We start from the raw sequence: 23158 nt of genomic DNA on the forward strand, positions 1-23158 counted from the left end.
ATGTAAAGCATAAACTATCAACCCTTGATCTGATTAATCTGAACACAAGATTCCTGTTCTTTAACTGGAATCACAGGCTTCATCTGCAAATACCAAGAAGAACAAGAACTCTTTCACTTCTACTCACTTCCACATCTGTGAATTAAGATGCTTCTCCAACATGAAGTCAAGTGCACATCGAATATGGTTCCACCGCTTGTCAAACACGTAATAACCTCTTCCAATTTGCCGACTACCAAATGTGCAAAACTGAAAAGACAGATTTTTATTGGGGTTTTCTACTTTCCGTAACAACTCTCTGAAGAACAACGCACTTGTTTATAAATAAATATTGCAAAATGAATACGCTTTTAGAAGTTTAAATGAAGGATAAAAAAAATAGAAATTAGAATTTTTATTTCTATGGTATAACAAGTACTTTAAAATTTTCAACTTGATATATTTGGATCATTTTCTTCCAATCTGATACTTCCATACTTATGACCAAAAGCAGCAGTCAAATTTGAATCCCTCTGACTAAACAGGTAAGGACAGTAGCGTGTGTTTACAAAAACATTATATGTATATATGTAACACCTACTTCTGAGGAGCTATCAACTATCTGCTCGTAGTTTTTTTTTTTTTTTTTTTTTTTTTTAAAAAAAGATAATTTGATATATAGGCTAGGCAACAAAACTTGTGCTTTTATTGAGACTGACTAGCTTTGGTCAAGATTTAAATAACAACAAATGACTCCTACCTTTACTGTGATGACTGGCACCTTGAGTAAAAAATGTGTATGTGTGTGGGAAGTGCAATAACAAAATCTCACCCAAAAGGCACTGTTTACGTGTCGTCATTCCACGACCACAGCCCTTCAGAGCCGTTACCAATTTCACCTTCAGTATTTTGGCATTTTGATTTCTTTTGTATTGGGAAAGTGAGCTCCAAACAGATTTTTTTAGTACGTTTAACTTTGCAACTACAGTTAAACCTTCACTGCCTACTAGGCAAGAAAATATTTTTCTTAAAATCTAGGCAAAAAATTTTCACATATTCAGTAGAAAACCACCCTGAAAACTCCCAAGTAATTTGTTTACAAGTTCAGAGCCAGCGAAAGACCAAGGTTAACTTTTACTTAGAACGTACAGCGGCTGGTTGAGGATGATGACCTGAATAATGACAATCCAGTTTTTCAACAGGCTCTTCTTTTTCATCACATTCTCCCTCATCACTGGATAACCGAGATGCTGGCTCAGCTGCAGGCAAGGGAGGGTGCGGGGACTCGTGGACAGAAGGAGACTCGCTGGGGGCATTTCCACTGTGCTGGGCTGGACAGCCTGGAGGCCTGGGCAAGGCAAGCATAAAGGTGTTATTGAACTAAGTCTAGTTAAAAATTCCAGGCTTAAGTGCTTACTATTACTAACAGAAAGAAATCTACATTAACAGATTTCTAATATTTTCCATAGTCTCATAAGACATCTAGCGAGAGGAAGGACAGGATGGTGCCCCTGGGAAAGAAGCATTGCCCAATCGTTGCTGAACCATTTTCACTGACGCAAGTCAGATTTTATTATTTCAAACATCAAGCCCTCCTCGCTAAGAGTTACAGCTCAGCACGTTAATTGCTAATTGCAGGCAGTCACCAGGCCTAGAGCAAAAATACTGCCCCGTCCAACAGGTGCATATTGCTCTTCCAAAATCCACCTGATGAAGCTATCAGTATTAATTCCATACCATTGGATCTGCAGGTTTTCCTTACCTTGGAAGACTGGGGGGGTGAGGTTTGGGTTTATTAGGTAATAAAGGCTTTGATTCTGTAAGAGTAACTCCATGAGAATTTTGGTGCAGCTCCTGGGAAGTTTTAGTAGGTGAGGGATGTGGTTCCCTGAGAGGGGGCATCTGCTGATGATGATCCGAATGTCGAAGAAGTTCCTTTTCCCTGGTTTTGCTTTTGTGCTCGGCTAATAACACATCAAATCGTTTTCTTCGACCCTGTACAGCCCTCCGCTGGGTTAAGGAATGTGTCTGCAAAACCACGAATAAATCATTAATCCCAGGCTATTAGATTTGTGGAAATCAAACACTCAAAACACGTGTCTGGAGCTCAAAAACAGAGAAGATCATCACACTCATGGTTTAGTAAACAAACGGAAGAATGACTTAGAAAACAAACTTTGAAATCACTTGGTGGTTGACTATATCTCTGTCTGATACAAAATAACAAAAATCAGCAATTAAGCAAAAGGCTTCTTTTGAATTTCTTTTCAAAAAAGAAACTGCCAAAGTTCTTACAAGGTTAAGACTAGAACTGCAGATCTTTTTTACATTGGTATTTCAATTGCCAACTAGTGCACAACCAAAAACAGGAAATATTTACTTTCATTTATGAAAATATTTAACGCAACAATGTTTAAAATCAGACTTCTAATGGGAGACACGAAAAATATTTATAAAAATACTTTGGTTCCTTCTATATACTATAGAAGGAACCTATTTTCCTATTCTTGATCTATTTTTCTACTCCTGGAAAAAGAATGTAATCAAATAGGTATTAAGGAATGCAAAAAAAATACAGCAGAATCCACAGTCAGACAGAACCCAAAAGTCCTTTTGAGTATCCTGAATGCTATACAGAGCAAAATGTATACGTATATACACACGGCACAAATTCCAGGTAAAGTGAAATAGATAGAAATTATTTTTCTGAATTGTTAAAGTCACATACTTTTTTTTTCATATGGCAGAAAAGGTTTGACCAGGCTCATTTTAGTAGCTAAAAATTATTATTATGTAATTCAGACACAAATAGCAATTTCAAAAAATATTTTAGGAGTAGGTATAACATAAGGAATTGCTGAGGAATGTTTTTACTTTCTTTCTTATTTACACTTTTGATTTGCATAGTTCTCTTGTAAAATCTTGACGCTTTTCCCTCCTCTATTACCAAAACAATTGCCTCCCCCCTGTAATTCCAAAAGGGCAACGTGTCCAAGTTCAGCTCCTCTGGGTCGTTAGTACCAGCTTCATTTACCTTTGTTCCGTAGGTGGTTTATTTACCAGATGCTTCCCCTACTGACAGGTTAGCTGCTTTGCGGGAAAACAGCTAAACGGTACACAATTGCAGGGGATCTGGATTTTTTGTTCCTCGGGACTAAGCAATACCTCTCTGTCCCCCAAAATTTTTGAGCCAGGGGAAACGCTTCATCTGACTGAAGGTTTTTACGGCTTGTTTAATTTAGAGTGTGACTCTAATCCGTGGCTTTTTCAGAAGACTCATTTCTGAGTTGGCTGTATTTACACAAATACCTCCTAAGTATCTGCTTCAGATTCTGCTGGGGGGAAAGCAGGGGATGTGAAAGGGGAGGAGCTTTATTTATTGAAATCCTGCATAAGCAAATAATACTTTTAATGCTTATGAGGAATTTTAAAATTCATGATCTATGACCCAAAGGTTTTCCCTAAAAAGAACAACGCGCCGGGCCCCTACTACCTACATGAGGAGTAACATCATCTGTCCCACGTCAACATCCACGTTTAAAAGGTTTATACAAAAATACAAATCTCCAGGTTACTTTAAGAAATATGTTTTTGAAAAAATAATTAACAACTTTGAAAACAATCCCTTCTTGGTTCTGGGCAACACGTTTTGAGAGGTACCATTTACAGTGGTAACTACTGCCAGCAAAAATTTGTAGATTTCTGTTTTCTATCATATTCCTCAGGAAAATGAATTAAAACTTTACACGATCTTATTGTGATTAAGATATCCTACCTTGCATGTCAAAGACCTAGTACAAGGTTTCCTGGTTTCCACATCAATGACACCACAGTATATATCAGGATCAAATTCTCTCTCTGTCAAAGGCACACAGTATTGAAAAGTTATCAAAAGACATTTTGAAATACTAATGTTTATTTTCATTATAAAAATTAACTATTTTGGAAACCGTTTTCAAATGTAACGCAGGCAACCGTACAAATAAAAATGCACAATGAAATTGTACAAATAAAATTTTCTGCGCTCTCAGCAAGTTTATGGTGTGCTGAAATACAGATCTTAAGTCTTCCAACTGAATAGAGAAATTTACAGCCGCAAGGGACCCCAAAGGAGGAGCAGATCCTGCACGTTAGGATTGGAGGTCACCATCAATGCGAACTGTGACAAACAAATGGGGGTTTCTTTGTTGTTGCTTTTGGTGCTAAGACCTTTTCTACCATTCTACTAACACTCAAAGTTATTGTGTTTTAAAAGTGTAAAGAGCAGACTGGGTTTACATTTTTGAGTTTATGAGGTGCTAGCTGTTCCGTTTTCTATATATATTTGGACCTTCCATATAGTAAGAAGGAAAAGAAAAATCTTTAAAGATAGTAGAAGTGAGCAATTTTAAAACTAAGAATTGACAGGCCTTTGACGTTTGCATGGTTTCTGAAAGCAATAGCCCCATTTCAGGTTGTTTGCATCCTTTAAGAGTATGTCAAGTTATAGATCTAAATTCTAATACATAAAACGTACCTAATTACAAGTAACAGTGTTATAAAAGTGTTCAATTTACTTCTGAAACTTTTTTCTATATATTCTATATAGAAACACTACTAAGAGGAACACAGCAAATAATAATTAAAAACAATTACCTGACAATCTTTTATGTAAAAATTTCCTATTATTTGTATTTTCTTCAGGTTTCTTTTCCAAAAATGGAGGCACAGAGAGAAGACCTTTACCATTCAGTATCTGTCCAGGGGAAGGCAAGGGTGGCTTTGGTATTGAGGGACAATTAAGGCCAGTCTTTATTGAGGAACTCACAGTAGTAGAACAAGTTGGACCAACAGCAGCTTTCAGTTGGGCACCATCTATCTTTGGATGAATCTTTTCCACTTTGACAGATGGAGTCATACTATTATTTACGAAAAACAAAGGGGGGAAAATTGAAAATTATAGTAGTAAATTATCAGAAAATACTTAAAATATGTTATTACTCAACAATACGCTGATCTATGCACAATGCAAATAAACGTAGACCTTCCTCCTTTATTCCCAGTTTTCTTACTCGTATCTTTTTTATTTTCACATTTTTTACGATGTCCCTTCTGTCCTCTTTTCCCCATTTCCTTGTTAAGTATTTCAGGGAGTCATCAGGGACTTCAGAAACTGTTATTTGGATTTACGGATACAGCATACCACCAAAGCAACTGCAACGGGCCTGGTATGTCCAGTGAGAAATGTCGCGTTCTGTGACAGTAAATTATATTATCAGGTTTGCAATCTCATGTGTGCAGGTCAAAAATCACCTGAACCAGAGCTAAAACTCCCTTATGATCAAAGTATGTTGATTAGATCGAAGAATTAAGAGCCCCTAGTACAATGACCTTTATCATAGTGATTTAAGAAGCAGCTTTGCAAGAGTTCTTGTTCAACACAGTCCTGAGTATTATCTATAATCGTAGACTAGGCTGCGGGAAAAGATCGGGAGGAGTTTACAGTGAGTACTTCTTAGACGAAAAACCCTCTGAAACAAAAGGAAATTCTACTGATATAGCAGTGTCTACGCAAGTAATAACATTTAATTCTTTGTCAAAACACATACTCACATTTTATCATGGGGAACTTTGCTATGCTGTACCGAATGCATTAACCTGTTGTTTCCGCTGATCTGCAGCTTGTCTTTGGGTGATTTCAACAACTTGGAATTTGATGATGGTGCACTAGTACCTCCACTGGATGAACGATTGCTCCCACTTCCACTGCTACCTTTGTTTTTTGAAGGGAAAGATGGAATGAGGGAAAATACTGAAGAGGAGGGAGGAGTCAAAGGCGGCTTGCTGGAGGAGCTGTGTCTTCTTTCTGAAAAGGAGGGAAAAAAGGCGTGTTTAAGCTCCCATACAGAAACAGTTCTTAAATGCTTCCATGTTGTCATTTACTCCATTAACATTTTTCCTTTATTGGCTTGGGAGGTCCCCTGCCACACACAGAGCATAGAGGATTCAAGTCTTGCTGTAATCCATGGGGCTCCAACTCATTGCTGGTCCCGAGCCGGTTACAGGAGTCTCTCTTAACTTTGGGAGCCACCAAAGCTTAGCTTTTAATAACGCTCCCCACTCTCTCTCCATCTTAAAGAACAAGAAAATGAGAATCAGACCTAGACCTCAGACACACAAAGCAGAGAGACCCCTATCCTCAGGCCAAGGAAGCTTAAATATCACATTTCCTCAAAGGCTATCAATTCTCTGTATGTCTCCTAAGGGTCAAAATTATATTGGAGCCAACATTTTAACTTTCACTTCATGACAACCTTTTGGTATGGTCTAATAGACCTTCAGTGCAGAAAGACCCTGAGAACAGCAGCTCAAGTATTGATCTACATTGGGTTTTGGGGTGTTGTAGCCTTTGTTTTGATTTTTTTTCTTCTTATTAATTCTGTAGGATTTCTATTTAGGAACAACACCAACAACTCCTCAAAAGGAGCAACAGATATTCTTCTACAAAAAAAAATAATAAATCTGACCATTTGAATTAGAAGTGATCAGGTTCCATCAATGAACGTGTTCGAAAAGGAACTATTTAATTAACATTAAACCATTAACATTAATGTATTGCTGGCACTGTTTCAGTTTAAATGGTATATATTATACAGGTGGTTCTTTGGAACAATGAATTCTCAGTCACAAAACACCTGACAGCTTCAGGGAGTACCCAGCTCTGCCTACACACGGACACGTTAATTGACCGCTTGCTTGACTGATACTTGGACACCTGTGATTCCTCGATGATCTGTGTAATCAACACCTGCTTAAGAGACATGTCTGGCAATCAACTATATGCAAACCACAGATCTAAGAGAGAACCAAGAATTAGCAGGGCTATCAGGGAGTGGAAAGGCACCTTCCCCCTCCACAGCGGTAACACCTCTTTCTCAGCCAAGTATTGTTAACAAGTGCCCAAATCCACCACCCATCAATCCCAGGATCAGCTTACAGATTTTGACTTAAGTATACTTAAATTGCCAAAGAAGCAGGCTACTCATGAACTTGCAACGACGACAGCCAAGAGTGAAAGGCAAGTCCAGTGCAACCTGTACGGAAATCTGTAACACTCTGGAAAATGTAAATTCATACATCCGTGTCCTGCTTATATGATCCATTTCCCCCAAATCCCAAATACAGCAATCATACACCACTCAGACGATGACCAACCAGGACTCCGTCGGTATCTGGAAGCCATGGAACACGACAGCACCAACTCCGCACCAATGTCCTTGGGTGCATCACCTGCTGCAGGACCGTAACAGAGCGCAAGAGCAATAGCCGGGGGAAAAAGTCAAGCTGCTCCAGCAGTGCAAGAGGAAGACAGAGGAATCTAACACCTGGCAAGCTAATTTCTTAATAGGTGGGGAAGCTGCATTTTAAATATGTTCATTATCTCGGGGGGGGGGGGAATAAAATGAAAAAGCACAGAGCTTAGATGAGGAACCTCCAGTCAAGAAACGATCTTGGAGACTGAACCGAGTGATGTGTTTTTCTCTGTTTAACTGCAGAATGGATGCAAACTACCCAACGAACCTCCTGCAAATGAGTCATCACTTCTTAATTAGTATTTACCAAAAAGCTCCGAGAGGTTAGGTGAAATGCTCAACAGAAGTACGTAACAAACGCTGCAAGTGATCACCTGTCTCAAGAAACAACTGCTTTAAAATGATAGTATGTAGAAGAACTAGTTATCGGTGATGTTCAAAACCACCTACTCAGTTCTCCAGATGCCACTGAAGAGTTTGTAAGTGAAGTATGCTTGCACATTTATGTTCTAGTAAATGGCTGTGCTTCTAATATGCCATACCACTTATTGCCAAACAGCTTTTTATAGCAACGGCAAGAATCCCTGAGCACCTCTGATAAGTTACTATTTGAGAGCCATTAGTTCAGCGATGCTACACCCTGTGAGATTACTCTGCGAGATAATGAGAGAAATTGCTCAATACCCTTCCACCTTCCGTATATTTAGAAAATTCAAAGTCCAAGTTCTTATCGCAGTTACGAATAATCTCTAATAATCCAGTGGATGACTAATGCAATCTTTGGGAGTTCGTTTTGATATTTTCTTTTGAAGGAAAAGAGGGTGTTACTTCCCTGGAGAAAAAACCTGGCAGGTGAGAAGAGAAAGGGACTAGAATAAGACCGAGTACCTCCTTGCATCCCATCATTAGGAATAAACTAGACAAAATATTAATCTGAGCTATTAATCCAAATGATATGAACACTTCTTTTCGAGCAATTTTAACTGGTACTCTACTCTTCTGGTACTAAACTGAGATGTGACTAACTACTATTTGCATGAATGTCTCACAGCACCAGTGAGTTAATATAAAAAGAAACTGTTTTAAGCTGCTGATAATCAAAAAATTTGACCTAAGAGAACTCTGGCTAATGGCTGATCACACACCAAGATTACTGTCTACCTGTGAGAGACAATTTCCATTCTACAGACAGACGGATGATTCGGAACACACAAAGCCAAATAAGCTTTTTCTGTACTTTTGGGACAATTTCTGAAAGAGATATTATAATAATTTAAGTCTGTGAAACCTTCACTCGCTCGTCCTGTATGTAGCCACGACTTGTGTAGCTTATCAACAAAATGAGAAGACTTTTCAGCTAATTTTTCATAAACTGCCTGGACCTCGTTTCATGTTGACTTACGTACAAGTAGAGGTAGGGCTGCTACTAGGATTTGCTTATATTTGATGTTTCAATCTTTTCAGAAAATTCATGTTTTTAAGTGAAATCTGCTTAGGGTCTGTTTTGTAAACCATCTGAAGGCTACCGATGTCTCCTTTTATTGGGGAAAGCTAATATTATTTTTGAAACCAGATGTGTGTCAAGCATGGCACACTTGCTCTACTGAATGTATTTATTGACAGACTGACACAGGCTTTTAATGGAAAAATTACTACACAAACTGTCACCGAATAATCAAGACCACCATGCTTATTATGCTAGGCATATTATAATGATAAATTCTACTAATCATCTGCCAATCTAATATGGTTCCCATTTGCCATTAACTCTGACTCAGCCTGAAAACATTTTAAAATATAATTATCTCCAGGTGTTCAGTTTTCAAATTTTAAAAGTTAGCACTCACATCCCTTCCCTTCACATAACTCTTGAAAGAAAAAACATTTTTTTTTTTTATGTCATGATTGCTTTTACAACACATCAAAGTGGTATTTCAAATACTGCACCTGTGTGACACGCTTCTAAACTCTAAAATTTGGGGGGGAGGATTTTATTTCTTTTTTTTTTTTTAGTTTTTGTTGTTGTTGTTTATTCTTCATTTTCGTTTTTTTAAACATCAGAAAGATGCAAGTTTTGACTTTGGACAAAGAATCAGAAAGTCTTCCTTGATGCCACAGCACTGGGCAGAATCTGACCTAAAATGAAAGCTGCATTCAACACTAAACCTGAACAAATAAACTCCTCCCTAAATATCTTTGTATTTATATAACGTCTTTGTGACCCTAAGGAGAAGGGCTGCACAGAGCACTAGAAAGCTGTGAAAAGAGATGGCAATCCCAGCTCAGTGACCGAGATATCTGTTAACTATCAGTTTGGAAAAGTACAGCGATAGTTCGTGCACTACTGGACTTACGGTTGAGCAAGAATTATATACGCAGACTGCCAAAGCACACAGAGCTTCCTGATAAAAGGGATATTGAGAATTTAAATCTCTTCAGGAGCTTTAAAAAAAAATAAAAAATTAACCAGCTTCACTTGGCCCTTAGTCTGGCTGCCAATCTTCTTGTGTTTAAAAAAAATAAAAAAAAAAATCTTATTTTCCATTGTATTTTTCCCTCTAAACATGGACTGATTTCTGACAAAACACAAAAAACGTAACCTGGAAGGGGAAGAAAAAAAGGGGAAAGAAAAAAAGAAAGCTTCTCACCATGTTTGGCTACTACTTATTCTTCCATCAATGAGTAAACACTTGGACTTACTGTGCTTTATAACCTTATTTCTGTATTAGAATAAAAGAAGATATCCTTTTATAGAGAAAAATATTCTGGTTTTCATAAAATGCTACTTTCTTTGCTGTATGCTTAACAACAACAACAAAAATATGTTAAGAGTAAAAATAGTCTTAAAATTTTTCAAAGTGTTCCTCACAGGTCTACACTTGGTTCCCAAAATCTAGGAAGCATTTTGTGCTGTTCGTTCTCTCTGGGCATCAATTAATAGCTTTGGGCAGCAAATACAAGATGTACAGATCAAATTTCATAAACTCTTTTTTTTTTCTTTTTCTTTTTTTTTTTTTTTAATACTGGCTTCTTACGTAAGTACTGGGCAAAAAGTCAAAGTGACCTGTGTCAGTGGGAGCAGAGCCGTCATTAGAAGTGAAGCACACCCATTTGAGCACACACAAGTTTAGTTCAGTGAAACACGTTGCAGCTTCAGTTAATATTCAGAAAAACAGTTTTTAAGACAGGTTAGCCTGGGGGTAAGAGCATCACTCAGACTGCAGAATTAAATCTGTATATTGAAACACAGCACGAAGACAACTTTATGTTTCAGTAATTATTATTTCATATATCTGTCTCACCTAAAGTATAAGCATGATAAAAGTGCAACTTAAAACAAACTTATCTTTTTTTTCCCCCATCATACACAGCTACTGTTTGGCTTGTCGTTTGAGAAAATATTTACTAGAGCCATATTAGAACAAACATCTTTTACCTGAGGATAAAATTTATTTTCTCTCAGTGTGACTGTTACATTTCTAGAGTAATTGCGGAGAGCTAATTTACTTGATCTTCTAATTTCTCCAGACGGATGAGATCCGTGGCGTGACAGGGGAGCACAGACTGTGACACTGCCCTGGCAGGGCACCTCACCCTGACTATAGATATTACGGCAGCAAGCAACTAAAATCCCTTTTGCGGCTCTAACGCAAATGCCTGTGTCGGGCTCTGATCCACCATCCCTCTGACCTCACTGTGACAGAGAAAAAAGAAAGACGTTAGATCCATGAGGATTTTGCAGGGGAAACTCGGGAGCTAAAGCAATTACGGGCATAGCAGGCAAATTACTCCTCCTTCGCTGCCATCCTGGCAGGGTGCAGCTGCTTGGGAGCAACCGCCTGTGCAGGATCTTCATCTGCTGCTCACTCACTTATTGCTGCTTCATTATCCTGCTCTAATCACCGGGCCTAGATACCAAGGATTCTGCCTTAATCTTCCACTGATGTCCTTTTAATCATCCCATCAGTTCTGCTTGCACTGTAAGTCAGGATGAGGTCGCTCCATCTTCCGTTGTCTGGTGTTTAAGTTTACACCCTTAGCTGCGCAGGCAGCATCTAAGCAAAGTTATACTTTTCACTCCAGCAAGAAAGTCATAGAAAAGAACATTTCTGGAGTCCAAGCTATGAGTATGACAGACTGCCAAGGCTTGACTGGCACCAGCACAGTCTGCCATGTCTCGAGCGAGAATTCTTCTTACTATTTCATAAAAAACCACTGCTTCGCGACTGGCAGCTGATATTATGGTTTATCACTCAGTGTTAGCAAAACCACTAAGAGAATCTGACTGATAGTCACGTATGCTTACGGCACTCCATTCACAGAGAAATAACACTTTAGCAGAAGAGAAAGGGAGGAAAAAAAAGGAAGTATATAATTTATATTGCAGGATACCGAATGCAGGACAGGGTGGCACATACATTGCTTTATGTATTTACATCACTTACCACAATGGTCTTCCTTATCTTGACCAGAGGAGTTCCTCAATATTATAAATAAGTAGTAATAGGTATAAACTAATTACCTAAGGAATAGGTTTTATATAATATCTGTTATACAGGCTATGGCCAAGTTGGCAATACTGATGCAACTTTATGCCCTGCACTCCCTCACTTCAAAAGTATTCAGCACAATTGCAGTACAGACTGTTGTTATCGGTGTCGATACCATCATGTAAAGATGCAGTTAAGCTACAATGATAGAATGTGTTTCTTCTCAAAAATCTATAAAAATGCAATACTTAGCCAATTTTGAAGAGCGTATTTTAAAACCCAAAGGTGACCTCCAGAACTTGAGACGTTAACAGGTTTGCTTTGCCTAGCAGAGATTTAAAAGATGCTGGTTTATGTTTTTACGTTACATCGTCACCACGTACATGCTACAGCATTGTTCAAAGACAGTCTTACGTTCACATTGAGACGGTTAATACACAAGAAGATAAAACAACCTTCTTAGGGGCAAAAGATAGAACTGAAGTCACACAGTGCAGAGCAAAGCATAATCGCAGAGATCGATGATTTTTAAAATTCCCTTGAAAATGCTCTTTCACATGAAAGTAATTTGTGGGGGCTTCAGCTTGGTAAGCGCCATGCAACGTTTACGCTCTCCCACAAAAGAAAATTATCTTCATCTCAGAAAATCCTTTGTTGAAGCCAACAGACAAATAAAGCAAATACATCAAGACCTTTCTAATTGCTGACGAGGTACGCTCCAAAATTATTTGTTAGTTCCTAGAACATTTTTACCTCTCAAATGAGGGCTGTGCCACCACTAAGCTTTACGCGTCATCTCGTTTCTGCATCTTTGTTGAACAGCAGCGTTGGTGTGTGCACTCCCAGCACTCCTCCTCGGGACGAAGGTCCCACTGTTCCAAGTACAAATTCCTGCACCATTCCCTTCTCAATCACCTTCAAAACACACACTACAAGTTTCCCTAAAAAGCATATAAAATCTGGCTATGCTTTCAACTGGGGTGCACTGATTTATTACAAAACCGCATAATTATAGAGAACAATTTTTTTCTTAAGATATGCTTTGGTTACAAACGCTCAGTTCAGAGCCCAAAGCTCTCATACACAGAAATATTTGGGTTTCAGTGTATCACTCCAGTTCCGAAATCCCTTCACAGTAATTCACACCAATTTAAGACAAGTAAATAAAACATATCCGGATGTTTCTGATGGTCCAGCACATTTCACTAATCTTCCTCCTGAAATCCAAACTTCAACGCAACCAAAAGCCACTGATGGTTTTGAATGATGTATTTTTACTTTAACTAAAAGTTTCATGTAACCTACTTCCTGCGAGTCCCGAAGTCCTAGACTGGCAGATTTTAGCTCAACTTTCACTTTGGTTTGTTTTTAAAAGCAGGTTTACCAGAGCAATTCACAGGAAACGCGAGCAAAGTTGGGAACTGGAAAACATCCTCTGAGAAGTATTCCTGGCTCTCGTCTCCCCCAGCCTCACCGCGCCACTTCGACCCCGCTGAAGTTTCCCAACATTTCAATTTGAACATTTGCAACTTATTTACTCAACTCCCAAGAGGTGTTATGATGGTTAGTCAACCACATCCCTTTGAACAGGAACAGAATGCAAACATTAGCTATTATTATTATTTTGCTCATTTTATTACAGTAGTTAAGGAGAAGCACTGGCTACTTTTAAGACTGTAAAACCAATTACTTGACTTCCGATTTCTAAATACGTACATTTATAATTTTTCGCGAGATTTACTTTAGAGAACCAAAATCCACTCACAAGTGATCACTGTGCAACATACGTTAGATAAAGGAGCGTGAAATTCTGCGTAACCAGGGTCACAGTTTTGTTTCCACTATTGAAGAAAATAGAGGGAGGAGTGAAAAGCAGGGAATTTTCACTAGTAAGATTCTTAATGCCAACTTCAATACTTTAACATCATATTTCAAAAAGGAGATGATCCTGTAACTATGATTTAGGGTATTTAAATTACACTTTTCAAAGAGTACAACTACAGCGCAGCCAGGATGGTGGTGTAATTCTCTCATGGCACCAGAGTAACGGGGCAGGAACGGCCACCTCCACTACGGTTCCCTGCTGCAAAACGGCCCCGGACCCCGCACAGCCCCCCTGCCCCGATGAGATTAACACCACAGAAAGGAGGGCGAGCAGCAAATTGCAAACACAGTTATTAAGAACCTAGCAAAATAAAATGTATTTAAATAAATAACCTTCAAGTACATCCCTTTCTCTAGCACCGCCTCTCCACAACTCTCTATATGCTACTAAAGCTAGTTTTTCAATTTTTCCATATTTGTTACTAATCCTTTCAAAACCCCTTGTATTCAGCGCACGAGTAGTTCTGTAATCAATTTCCACAGGATTTAAGATTCCTCTTTAAAATACACAGGGTTCGCCCCCACGAGATGGAAAACAGCCTTTGAAGCACAAACCAATCCCTACTGTCACCCCAAGCCTGCAGACAGACGGGGGGTTTGCTGTGTCGCGCAGTGGCAAACCGGATTTAGGGACGCTCCCACCAGGTTTGTTTCAGCTGTTCGGAGCCTCCTGGAGACCAGTAAAACCCTCAAGAGCAATGTCGGAAAACTAACAGAGGCAGGACATTAAATTATTTACAGAGCAGAACCAGAAGCAAAATGGAGCCAGGGAGACTGGCTGTTGGGAGGTCTCCTTTGTCACCCAGAGGAGGATGTTGTCCCCATCTTTCTCCATCCCCCTCTTCGCTCAGGTAAACCCAAAAGCGAGGGCTTTAACATCTCAAAAAGACTCCGGCATAATATGCAAGACCAAACTTCTGGAACGCTTTCCCGAGCGACTTGCAAGAGGTAGAGGAAAGGACAGATTTCTTGCCAGGGAACCGGCCCTGGACCTTTGGGTCTGTAGCCGTCTTGTAAATCTGTCAAGCGCTGGAATATAAATTGTAAAGTTATTACAGAAGGACAGTAGAGTGTCTTAGATGGTAATCGGGCCATGAAGAGATTATAATGTCCACATCATGAGCACTAATCTCTGTGTAGCCTGTTGACGACATGACAATACCTGCACTGTCTGATTAAAAAGCAAGTATTGACTAAATCCTTTTTTGCTATTAAAAAAATTTGTAATTTGGAAAACAACTCTGGAGAAGGCTCAGTGACAATAAACAAAAATATCAAACAAAGGAAACCAGCACAGATCAGCATCGTATGAAGATACAGCATGGGTCAGCTTCCTCAAAAACACAGCTGGAAAACTGGTGTCCCATATACACTTACTCTGAATGACACTAAAGAAAAGCTTCAGTTTTTCAAAACGAGCATACAGCAAATTAAAAATAAAATAATTAAAACAACATTATTCCAAACTTTTAATAAAAAGTTGAATAAATAGAAGTTTAATAAAGAATTGTGTGTTGAAACCATGGGAATAAAGAATTAAGGGAAGGGCCACCACCTAATTTCTGACTATTTTTTTTCCTCTCTCTTTTTTTCCTCCTTTCTACCCAGAAATCATGTTTACACCTTTAACACCACGTACTTCCCCTTCAGCATCACCAATACTCCTTACAAGGCCTTATCACATAGTATCATAATATTGTGTAACGTATTCAGATGAGTTCACATATCCAAATGTCTGTCTAGCTTTCATCTTGCTAACGCTTCTATTCAAAGCCATAATCAGGAATTTTAATGTTTTCCCCTGTAGCTATTTCTTTACATGTAGCAAACTTCAATCATCATATGTTGACTTTCAGACTCCGCTCCGCTACAAAAAATTATGCTGACATTGAAAACTTGCTTAAAAGCTGTTAGTGAACCAAAATACAAAGCGGGTTATGGGCTAACTGATAAAATTTCTGCAGAGGGGTGTAAAAAAGAAAAAAAAAAATAAATCTTGAAATGGAAAGCTCTCCATATGAAAGAGATCAAGAAGAGAGAATTGACTTTGTTTTGAGCAGGAGAATAAGAGGAAATATCACAGGATATACAAAAATAGTAGTGTCGGCTAAGTAAATCACATTCTTTGATTTTGTCATTAAGAAACGACAGGATAAAAAGACAATAAGCACAAATATTTTTCTTACGTACTGTGTGACTAATGAGTGACATCCACTGCCACCCGAATGAAAGCTTTGTAAGAGTAAAAAAAAAAAAAAAAAAAAAGAGATAAGCAGGTACATGGGTACTTATAAGTAGCCACACGCCAACTACAAGAGCCCCTCCTCTCCCCCGAGGTGTCACTGCTCACGGCAGCAGGAGGAAACGCTGAGTGACGGAGCAGGGAAGGACGCTCCTGTCGCTATCTCTGACGTTACCCGTCTCTCACCTCTGTTTCCGCACATACGGCACCGACCGCGCGCACCCTGTGGATGTGACAAACGGGACAAAAGCGTTACCGAGCCTCTGTACCTATGGGCAGCGCCCCCAGGCAGGAAAGTCTCGTGGGGGAAATGAGAACGGAGTGAGGGATCCAGGCTGGGCTCCTTTCTGTCCACGTCTTTAAACACAAGAAATGTTGAACTTTTTCAGGATGGAAAATGAAGACGGGAAGCAAACCTGGGGTAGGGCGAATTGCAGTATTTTTAAAGGATGTTTCAGGAGTCGAGTAACTTCCCAAAATTTGAAATATCTTGGAACATAAGTACTCAATCTGTAACATCAATGGATAACAGAGAATAAATATTTTGGTTTCCTGTTTTAACTCAGGTCCTTACGTTATTTTAGACTGATTTAATGTTTTTAGGCATTAGTCATTTTTTCAATTATAAAAAAGGATCATAACAGCTTATTTCATTAACACTGGTCAATCACAATTGGCATGAAACAACTGTTTTCATGTTTAAAAACACTGACCATGTTAACTATACACTAATTAAAATTTTACAGCAGCATTAGCACAGCAAAGTCTCACAGAAATCACTAATACAGTCAAACGAGGGCAAGAACCCACTGTGCTTGCACAATAATGTCTTTCAAATTAAATAAACCAGCCTTTTCACATTACACTTTGAAAGACCCAAGCAATGCTGTAATTAGGATGTGCTAACTAAAATGTTTGTGCAAGTTTAACCTCTTAAATAAAAACACAACTGCACTTGACACATCCAGGCTGCGCCTGCGTTTCCCGTTTCCTCCAAAACGGAGCTGAAATGGCACAGACCATCCTGCCCACGGCCAGCCATCCGCAGACCCGTAACAAGGAATGTATTTGCCCTCTGATTTATAAATTACACGGATGAGCGCACTCAGAAAAACAAGCTAAAACGAACACGGTCTTAATAGTTTCTTTCTTTAATTAGCTCTTTGATTAACAGTCGCTAATCCATCCAGAGGCCTGAGAGGATTGCAATCGGCTGTCTATGTTTTTATTGCTGTTTTCTCCCTTTCTCCACTTTATCTGCCAGAGCCGTGGCTTCGGAGCGCTTTTTGAGGATTTCAAGTTCCTGCGGACTGTGTCTGGAGCGGGGCCAGGCAGCGCGGGTGACATTTCAGCAGGGCTCACGCCGGCCGCTTGCAGCACATAATCCCTCGCTGCGAGATGATCCACGGCGCTCGCCGAACTCTGCCGAGGCCTTGTGACACCCGTGGGCAACGCCACCATCCACGCCAGGCCATCTGGCCACCGGTGCTGGGGTCCGGCAAGCATCAGGCACCCTGCGTCAAACAGCTGCCCCCGGCTTCTGGCCAGCCTCAGCTTGCCCTACAAGCCTGCTGCCAACCACAGGCACTGGGGCCACCGAGGTGGCATCAGCACCGGTCAGATACGGCCATGGCAGGACACCACGTGCATGAAGGCTAATCCCCTCTGTGATTCCCCCGGTGAGCTGCCAGGCCCGTGCTGGCAGCACTGGGATGGTTCCTCCAGCGGACGGTTCCTCCACGTTGGGATGGTTCCCCTGCAGCTGCATCACCCAGCCTGGGGACATCCAGCATCCCCAGAGCTGCAGCTCCCAGGGATGTCGGTGGCCAGGGGGGACACGGCCCCTCCCGCCCCAGAGACACTCCTGTATTTACACATTCACTCTGGTATTTACTGTCCTGATCTTCCAGATCATCCTTGACATCCTAAATTTCCAGGCTCTGAGGTGTGAACGTCATGGTCTGATTTCCACCCAAAGTCAGCACATGGATACTGAAATCTAATTTTTACCTAATTACGAATTTATGGACCACTTCCTAAGTAATCACTTGTAAAAATTACAGTGTATCTGCTGACAAAAAAAAAGAGTAAGAAGAAACAGCTTGCTATTGGTTTAAATTACCATAATCAAACTTGAAATTTCTGGTCTTTCCTCCATTATTGAATTACACCCAAAGTCGTTTTTAAAACCAAGCCAGACACTTTTTTCAGTAAAAAGTTTGCCAAGAGGAAAGGCAGTTAGCTTGTACAAACGCCTTTGTGTACTAGTATCAGTGTGTTAGCATATTACTCTCTTTTCATTACGAAGGGTCAAGCAGAAGCAGGGAGCACCATTTCAGCAGACTGGGTTTTGTTTGGGTTGGTTTTTTTTTTTTCCTTTTTTTTAAAGGAACATACAGAAACCTGGAGACCACTGCTCCCATTAACAAGCTTAGAAATGAATACCAAATCTTAAGCTACAAATACTAAATACGACCTTTCCCATGTCTACGCACTCAGAATACGAGGCAGCAACCGGTTCCTCTTTTGCTCTGAATTTCGAGAGAAGTTGACAGCTCATGTCACCTACCCATTAATTGTTAAGGACAACTCAGGAACACAAAGACATTTCCTTGGATTAAGCTGGTTTTAAAAGACATCTCCTTCCATTGCTAAAATTAGTACCAGAGGCATGTGTGTTTTTGGAGGATTTGTTTTTATTGTATACTCTTTTACTTGACACCCATAATTAAAACTGGGTAAGTCTCCAACAGATTTTAGTGGTTCAGAAAATTCTTTACTTTAAAACTACCTCGTGGGGAACCAGCATCGATGTGTTTGTTTTCTTACCAACTATATTTTGCCCTTCCTTAGTCTTTGATTTGGTCTAGTCTTATTTTAGGACCAAAAGGGCGAGTAACGTTTTTTTTTGGTTTTGTTTTGGTTTTTTTTTTTTTTTTCTTTTTCCACAAATAAACCGACCAAGATCAGGCAATTTAATTCCCATGTGGAACAATACAGAAAAGCTGTCTTCCTTCTGAGTGAGAACAAAGAGCCCCATCGCTAAGAAACCCCGGCAGCTGGGCGTCAAGGCAGGAGCTGGAATGGAAAGGAGAGGCATGACGGAACATTCTCCCGGGGAGAAAACGGCAACGGCCCACAGGAAGGCACACAATGGGCGAGAGAGAACACCACAAGATTTTATGCTTCCTTATGCTATAGCAGCAGCATAGATGCCATCCCTCTCAATCTGTGCATTTGTTTTTATTTACTGTTTTCCAATGAGTAAAGGCTTCTAAGTAACTTCATACAGTAAACATTCGTGGGGTTTCACCTTGAAATGGATTGATGCACGGGCCACAGTTAAGTCACATGCTGCAACTGTATTCTGACAAACGCGAAAGTAATTTTACTTAATGTGGTAAAACCAACCCATTATATAAGCCAATGAAATTATGAAGTTCTTTTCCTGGTGCTAAATATCATAAGAGGTTTTAAGTTTTATTTTCTATCAACTTTCTATCAACTACTTAAAGTCATTACAAAAAAATCCCCAAAACACCAACAGCGTTAGATTGAATATAAACACTTGTATCATCAGTTAATACCTGAGTTCAGAGGCCTAAAATTAGCCTTGCAAGCTGTGATAATACTTTCTGCAGCTACATGCACAAAGGGACGTACACCTGCGCACGCTGCTCGCTCCCAGGGAACGAGGCCGAAGGGACGGGACTCCCGCTCGAGCGCCAGCTCAGAAGGACAGGACAGGCAGGGCAGAAGGGACAGCAGCAGCTCAATATGCACCGCTGCAGCAAACCTAATTCCCAGCCTTTGGTGTCGCAAGATCATCCGGGAAGGACAACTTGAATTGTGTAGAAACCATGTAGGAAGTTTCCTTCCTACTACTTAAGATAACGTAAAGAAGAGCATCAACCCTCTCCTTTCTTCTTTTCCTCACTGAACACGTGTAACGTGAAAAGATATTTACCTCATGTGTGATGTTATCACTACGTACACACATACAGTAGCTCCCGAGTATGAATGAGTTCTACATAATGTTAAGAAATACCTAAAAAATATATCTAAAATAATCATTCTACAACCCGAATTATTCTGCACATTTTGCATTGCCAAAAAAATAGTTTTTAAGATTGGCTAGAGGATGTTTAATCTTTTACTTACATTATATTTTCTTTTCTGGTTTTGCGAAGTGAGATAAATGCAGCTCTAGCGTGTCTCCTTCCACTTATCTACATTGTAGTGTTCTGTATTTTGAAATGATAGGTTAATTTTAAGAAAATGTGAGAGCTGGATTTGAGGTGGTGTACCCTCCTGCCCCCCGCCCCACACCGACACATGTCCTAAAGATACCGGGGTTTATCATTAGCATTAAAATCAGCATTCAGACAGCAAAGGTAGGACCTCTCAGTGCTCTTATGGAAAGAGGGCAGGAAGATCTTCCCTGGCCGGTCATCACGTGCACACTCCAGCCTAGCTGCGGCATGCCTATGTCATAGTAAACTGGCAGAAAAAAAAAAAAAAAAAAAAAAAAACAGGAAAAAAAAAAAGAGGCAAAACATGCCCTGAAACCTGAAGCTATGTGTGCGCATTGAGCAGGAGGTGTTGCAACGGGTGGGAGAGCAATGGCAACATACACAGGACAAAGCCACAGACAACCAGGCTTCATTATCTCCACTGCACACGGAACAACTCATTTATCCTTTCGCAAAATTCAGCAATCTCAGGCACCAGTTTCCCAATCGCGTTCAGCTGCTGCAGGCTAATGCCGCCACTGCAGAAAGCATCCCTGCCCTCTCCCCCAATCCCGACCGCTCCGCTTCTGCCTTCCCACCATCTGCTCTCTCCATAACAAAGAGCAAAACCATCCCTTCAAAGACCTGACAGTCTCACAAACCGCAAACCTTCCCGTGCCAGAGCTCGCAATTAACAGAGCGAGGACCAGCAAGAATTAAAGTGTGACTTGATCCCAGGGAACGGGCTGGAGGCCTGAGCAACTGGGGATGACAAAGAACTGGGTTGTGAGCTGCAGGAGTGATCAATTTGCCAGTTCCTAGTTTTGAGGGTACATAAAAAAAAAAAAAAATAAATTGAGATTTCCAAGGAATTTCATCTGATTGATATCAACACTGCATAAGCCGGGCTTGCTTACACTGCTGCCTGCTTATGTTTACATTTAGTACTGTCTAACATGATTTTGTTGTAAATATTTTGCTTTAAAGAGATTGTTTGGTTACTAGCTACTATTATTACTCTTCCTGGAAGGAAGAGAATGATGGGCCTTGAGCCAACACCGAAATTCTTCAAGTTGATCAATCGAGAACTCCAGCGTGGTTACTTGGAAAACCAACTTGGCTGTTATGGGGGTGCATGGAAAGAACACTGCCACGCGCTGTGTGACACCACGAAACCAGCCTTAGGTGAAGGGAGCAGCAAAATTCATATCAAAAGTAGTGCTACTGTCTTGTATTTAAGGCTTTGTGTGTCCTTTTTTCTAAAGCTGGGAATGAGTGCTCTAAAGTACCATCATGAATGAAATTCCCAGAACCTCCAGAACCATGGGGCAACAGATTTTGAAATCAGTGGATTTTTCCCCTCTAGCAGCTGCCACTTTGGAGAGTGTCTAACGTGCTACAGAAAACACAAATATATTGGGCAAGATTTCTAGTTTTGGTGTTTTATTTTCCAAGTGAGCATGCTTAGAAGTTTCTCAGGTTTCAGAAAAGTGGAGAGTCTCCAAAATAAAATGGATGACTGAGTACAGAGGAACAACTTGACGGGCTTCTTGGTGCACAATCAAGTGACAGCATTTTATGCCTTAGTATAAACTCCACTTACACAACGTGCTTGTTTACACCAGAAATACAAAATATAACTGCTACCCATATCATACGTGCGTACACACCGAGAGCAAAGGCTGAAAATGCCTTCTATATAGACTTATGCTATTTTCAGGGACTAAAAACCAGAAAAAGACATTTAGTATGTTAGATTTCAAGCGTATAGCCACAGCTATTGTGGACCACTGCCACCTGGATAACTGGGCCAGGGCAGAGGAAATAGCAAGCAGCCCAGGAGCTCGTCAGGGCTTTCAGCACGTCCTAACTACCTGCCAAGCCTCCAGCCTCCCCGGGTACATTCTTGTGGTCCCACAAAAAGGTGACAGGTATGGTCCTACAGGTCAGCACCCATCCTCATTCTGAACACCGATCGATCCTACGGAGAGCATGCTGGACGGAGAAAGGAACTGGCCACTACCAAAATTAAGTGACGCTAGCTGTCATTCTCAATCGTGACAAGTGAGATGTGAGCATCAAGCCTTACAGTACTATGCACACGTTTACACCACTTCTATGGCTACACCAAAGCAGTCATGGGTATTTTTAGAAGCTGGCCAGTGGATAGCTTTGTGACCCACATGACCTTTGGTCAAAGAGTACATGGCACTATGATGGGGAAGGGACTGAACTGTGGCAGTTTTAAAACCTTTCCTTTGACCTTAGAGGCCAGGAGAGGGCCAGCATGGCATGCTTCCAGGCTTATACATGGTTACGCGTGGCCTGTCAGAGGCTGTAAGCCAAAATGAAACTGAAGAAAATGAGAGTGCTAGCGAGTCCCATGCCAATGATGAGAAGGGCCAGAGCCCTACGGAGTACTGTAAGGCTTCTCATTGTGATCTAGAAAAGCAAAAGAAATGAAAACAACTACTTCACTAAGTCCATCCTAATGCAGCAGAACATCAAAATGCTTAGCCTAGGAACTCAAATGAAGTCTTCAGCCATGCAGTAACAAAGAAGACACAGCCAATTTTCCTCTTAGCAAGGAGAGAAGCTATGAATTCCATGTGAGCGTCTATGGACAATAATGAACAGCTCTTAAAATTATCCAAGTATATCACACGAAACTTCAGATCAGCTCAAATCCAGCTCTACAAATAATCCACAAATATCTGAAAGCTTCAGGCTCAAAGGTGGGAGGGCACACTGGAAGGGGTACACCTTCTACCTACCCCACAGAATTAGCAGAAACACACAGCCCTTTTCCCAGAGCCAGACGTGACAAACAGGTTCTGTGCAACCTGCGGGGTCACACATAGAGGACACGGCACAATGCAACTTCTGCCTGGCCGAGGAAGAAAATCCTATGGGGTAAAAACATAAGAAGGTGATCTGGCTAAAAGAGAAGGCTTCCTTGTGAAAAGCTACTTTATATAGAATTGTGAGTTAAAGCTTTTCTGACAATCTTGCCAAACAACGAGGAAAAACTCAGTTATA

General features: G+C 40.4%; 1 protein-coding gene across 7 annotated transcripts in view; it reads right to left on the reverse strand.

Annotated features, from left to right (window-relative positions):
• The window catches only part of ATXN7 (ataxin 7), an 88828-nt gene that overhangs the window by 5963 nt on the left and 59707 nt on the right, over nt 1–23158 (reverse strand). For all 7 annotated transcript variants that reach the window (XM_063347717.1, XM_063347721.1, XM_063347716.1 and 4 more), the window contains 6 exons: nt 5572–5824; nt 4615–4877; nt 3755–3837; nt 1742–2007; nt 1129–1327; nt 128–249 (listed from right to left, as the gene is read on the reverse strand). In XM_063347717.1, the coding sequence (XP_063203787.1) occupies nt 128–249; nt 1129–1327; nt 1742–2007; nt 3755–3837; nt 4615–4877; nt 5572–5824 (1186 nt within the window). The remainder of the gene's footprint in view (nt 1–127; nt 250–1128; nt 1328–1741; nt 2008–3754; nt 3838–4614; nt 4878–5571; nt 5825–23158) is intronic.

The sequence above is a fragment of the Chroicocephalus ridibundus genome, chromosome 10 (assembly GCF_963924245.1).
Source record: "Chroicocephalus ridibundus chromosome 10, bChrRid1.1, whole genome shotgun sequence".
Taxonomy (NCBI): Eukaryota; Metazoa; Chordata; class Aves; order Charadriiformes; family Laridae; genus Chroicocephalus; species Chroicocephalus ridibundus.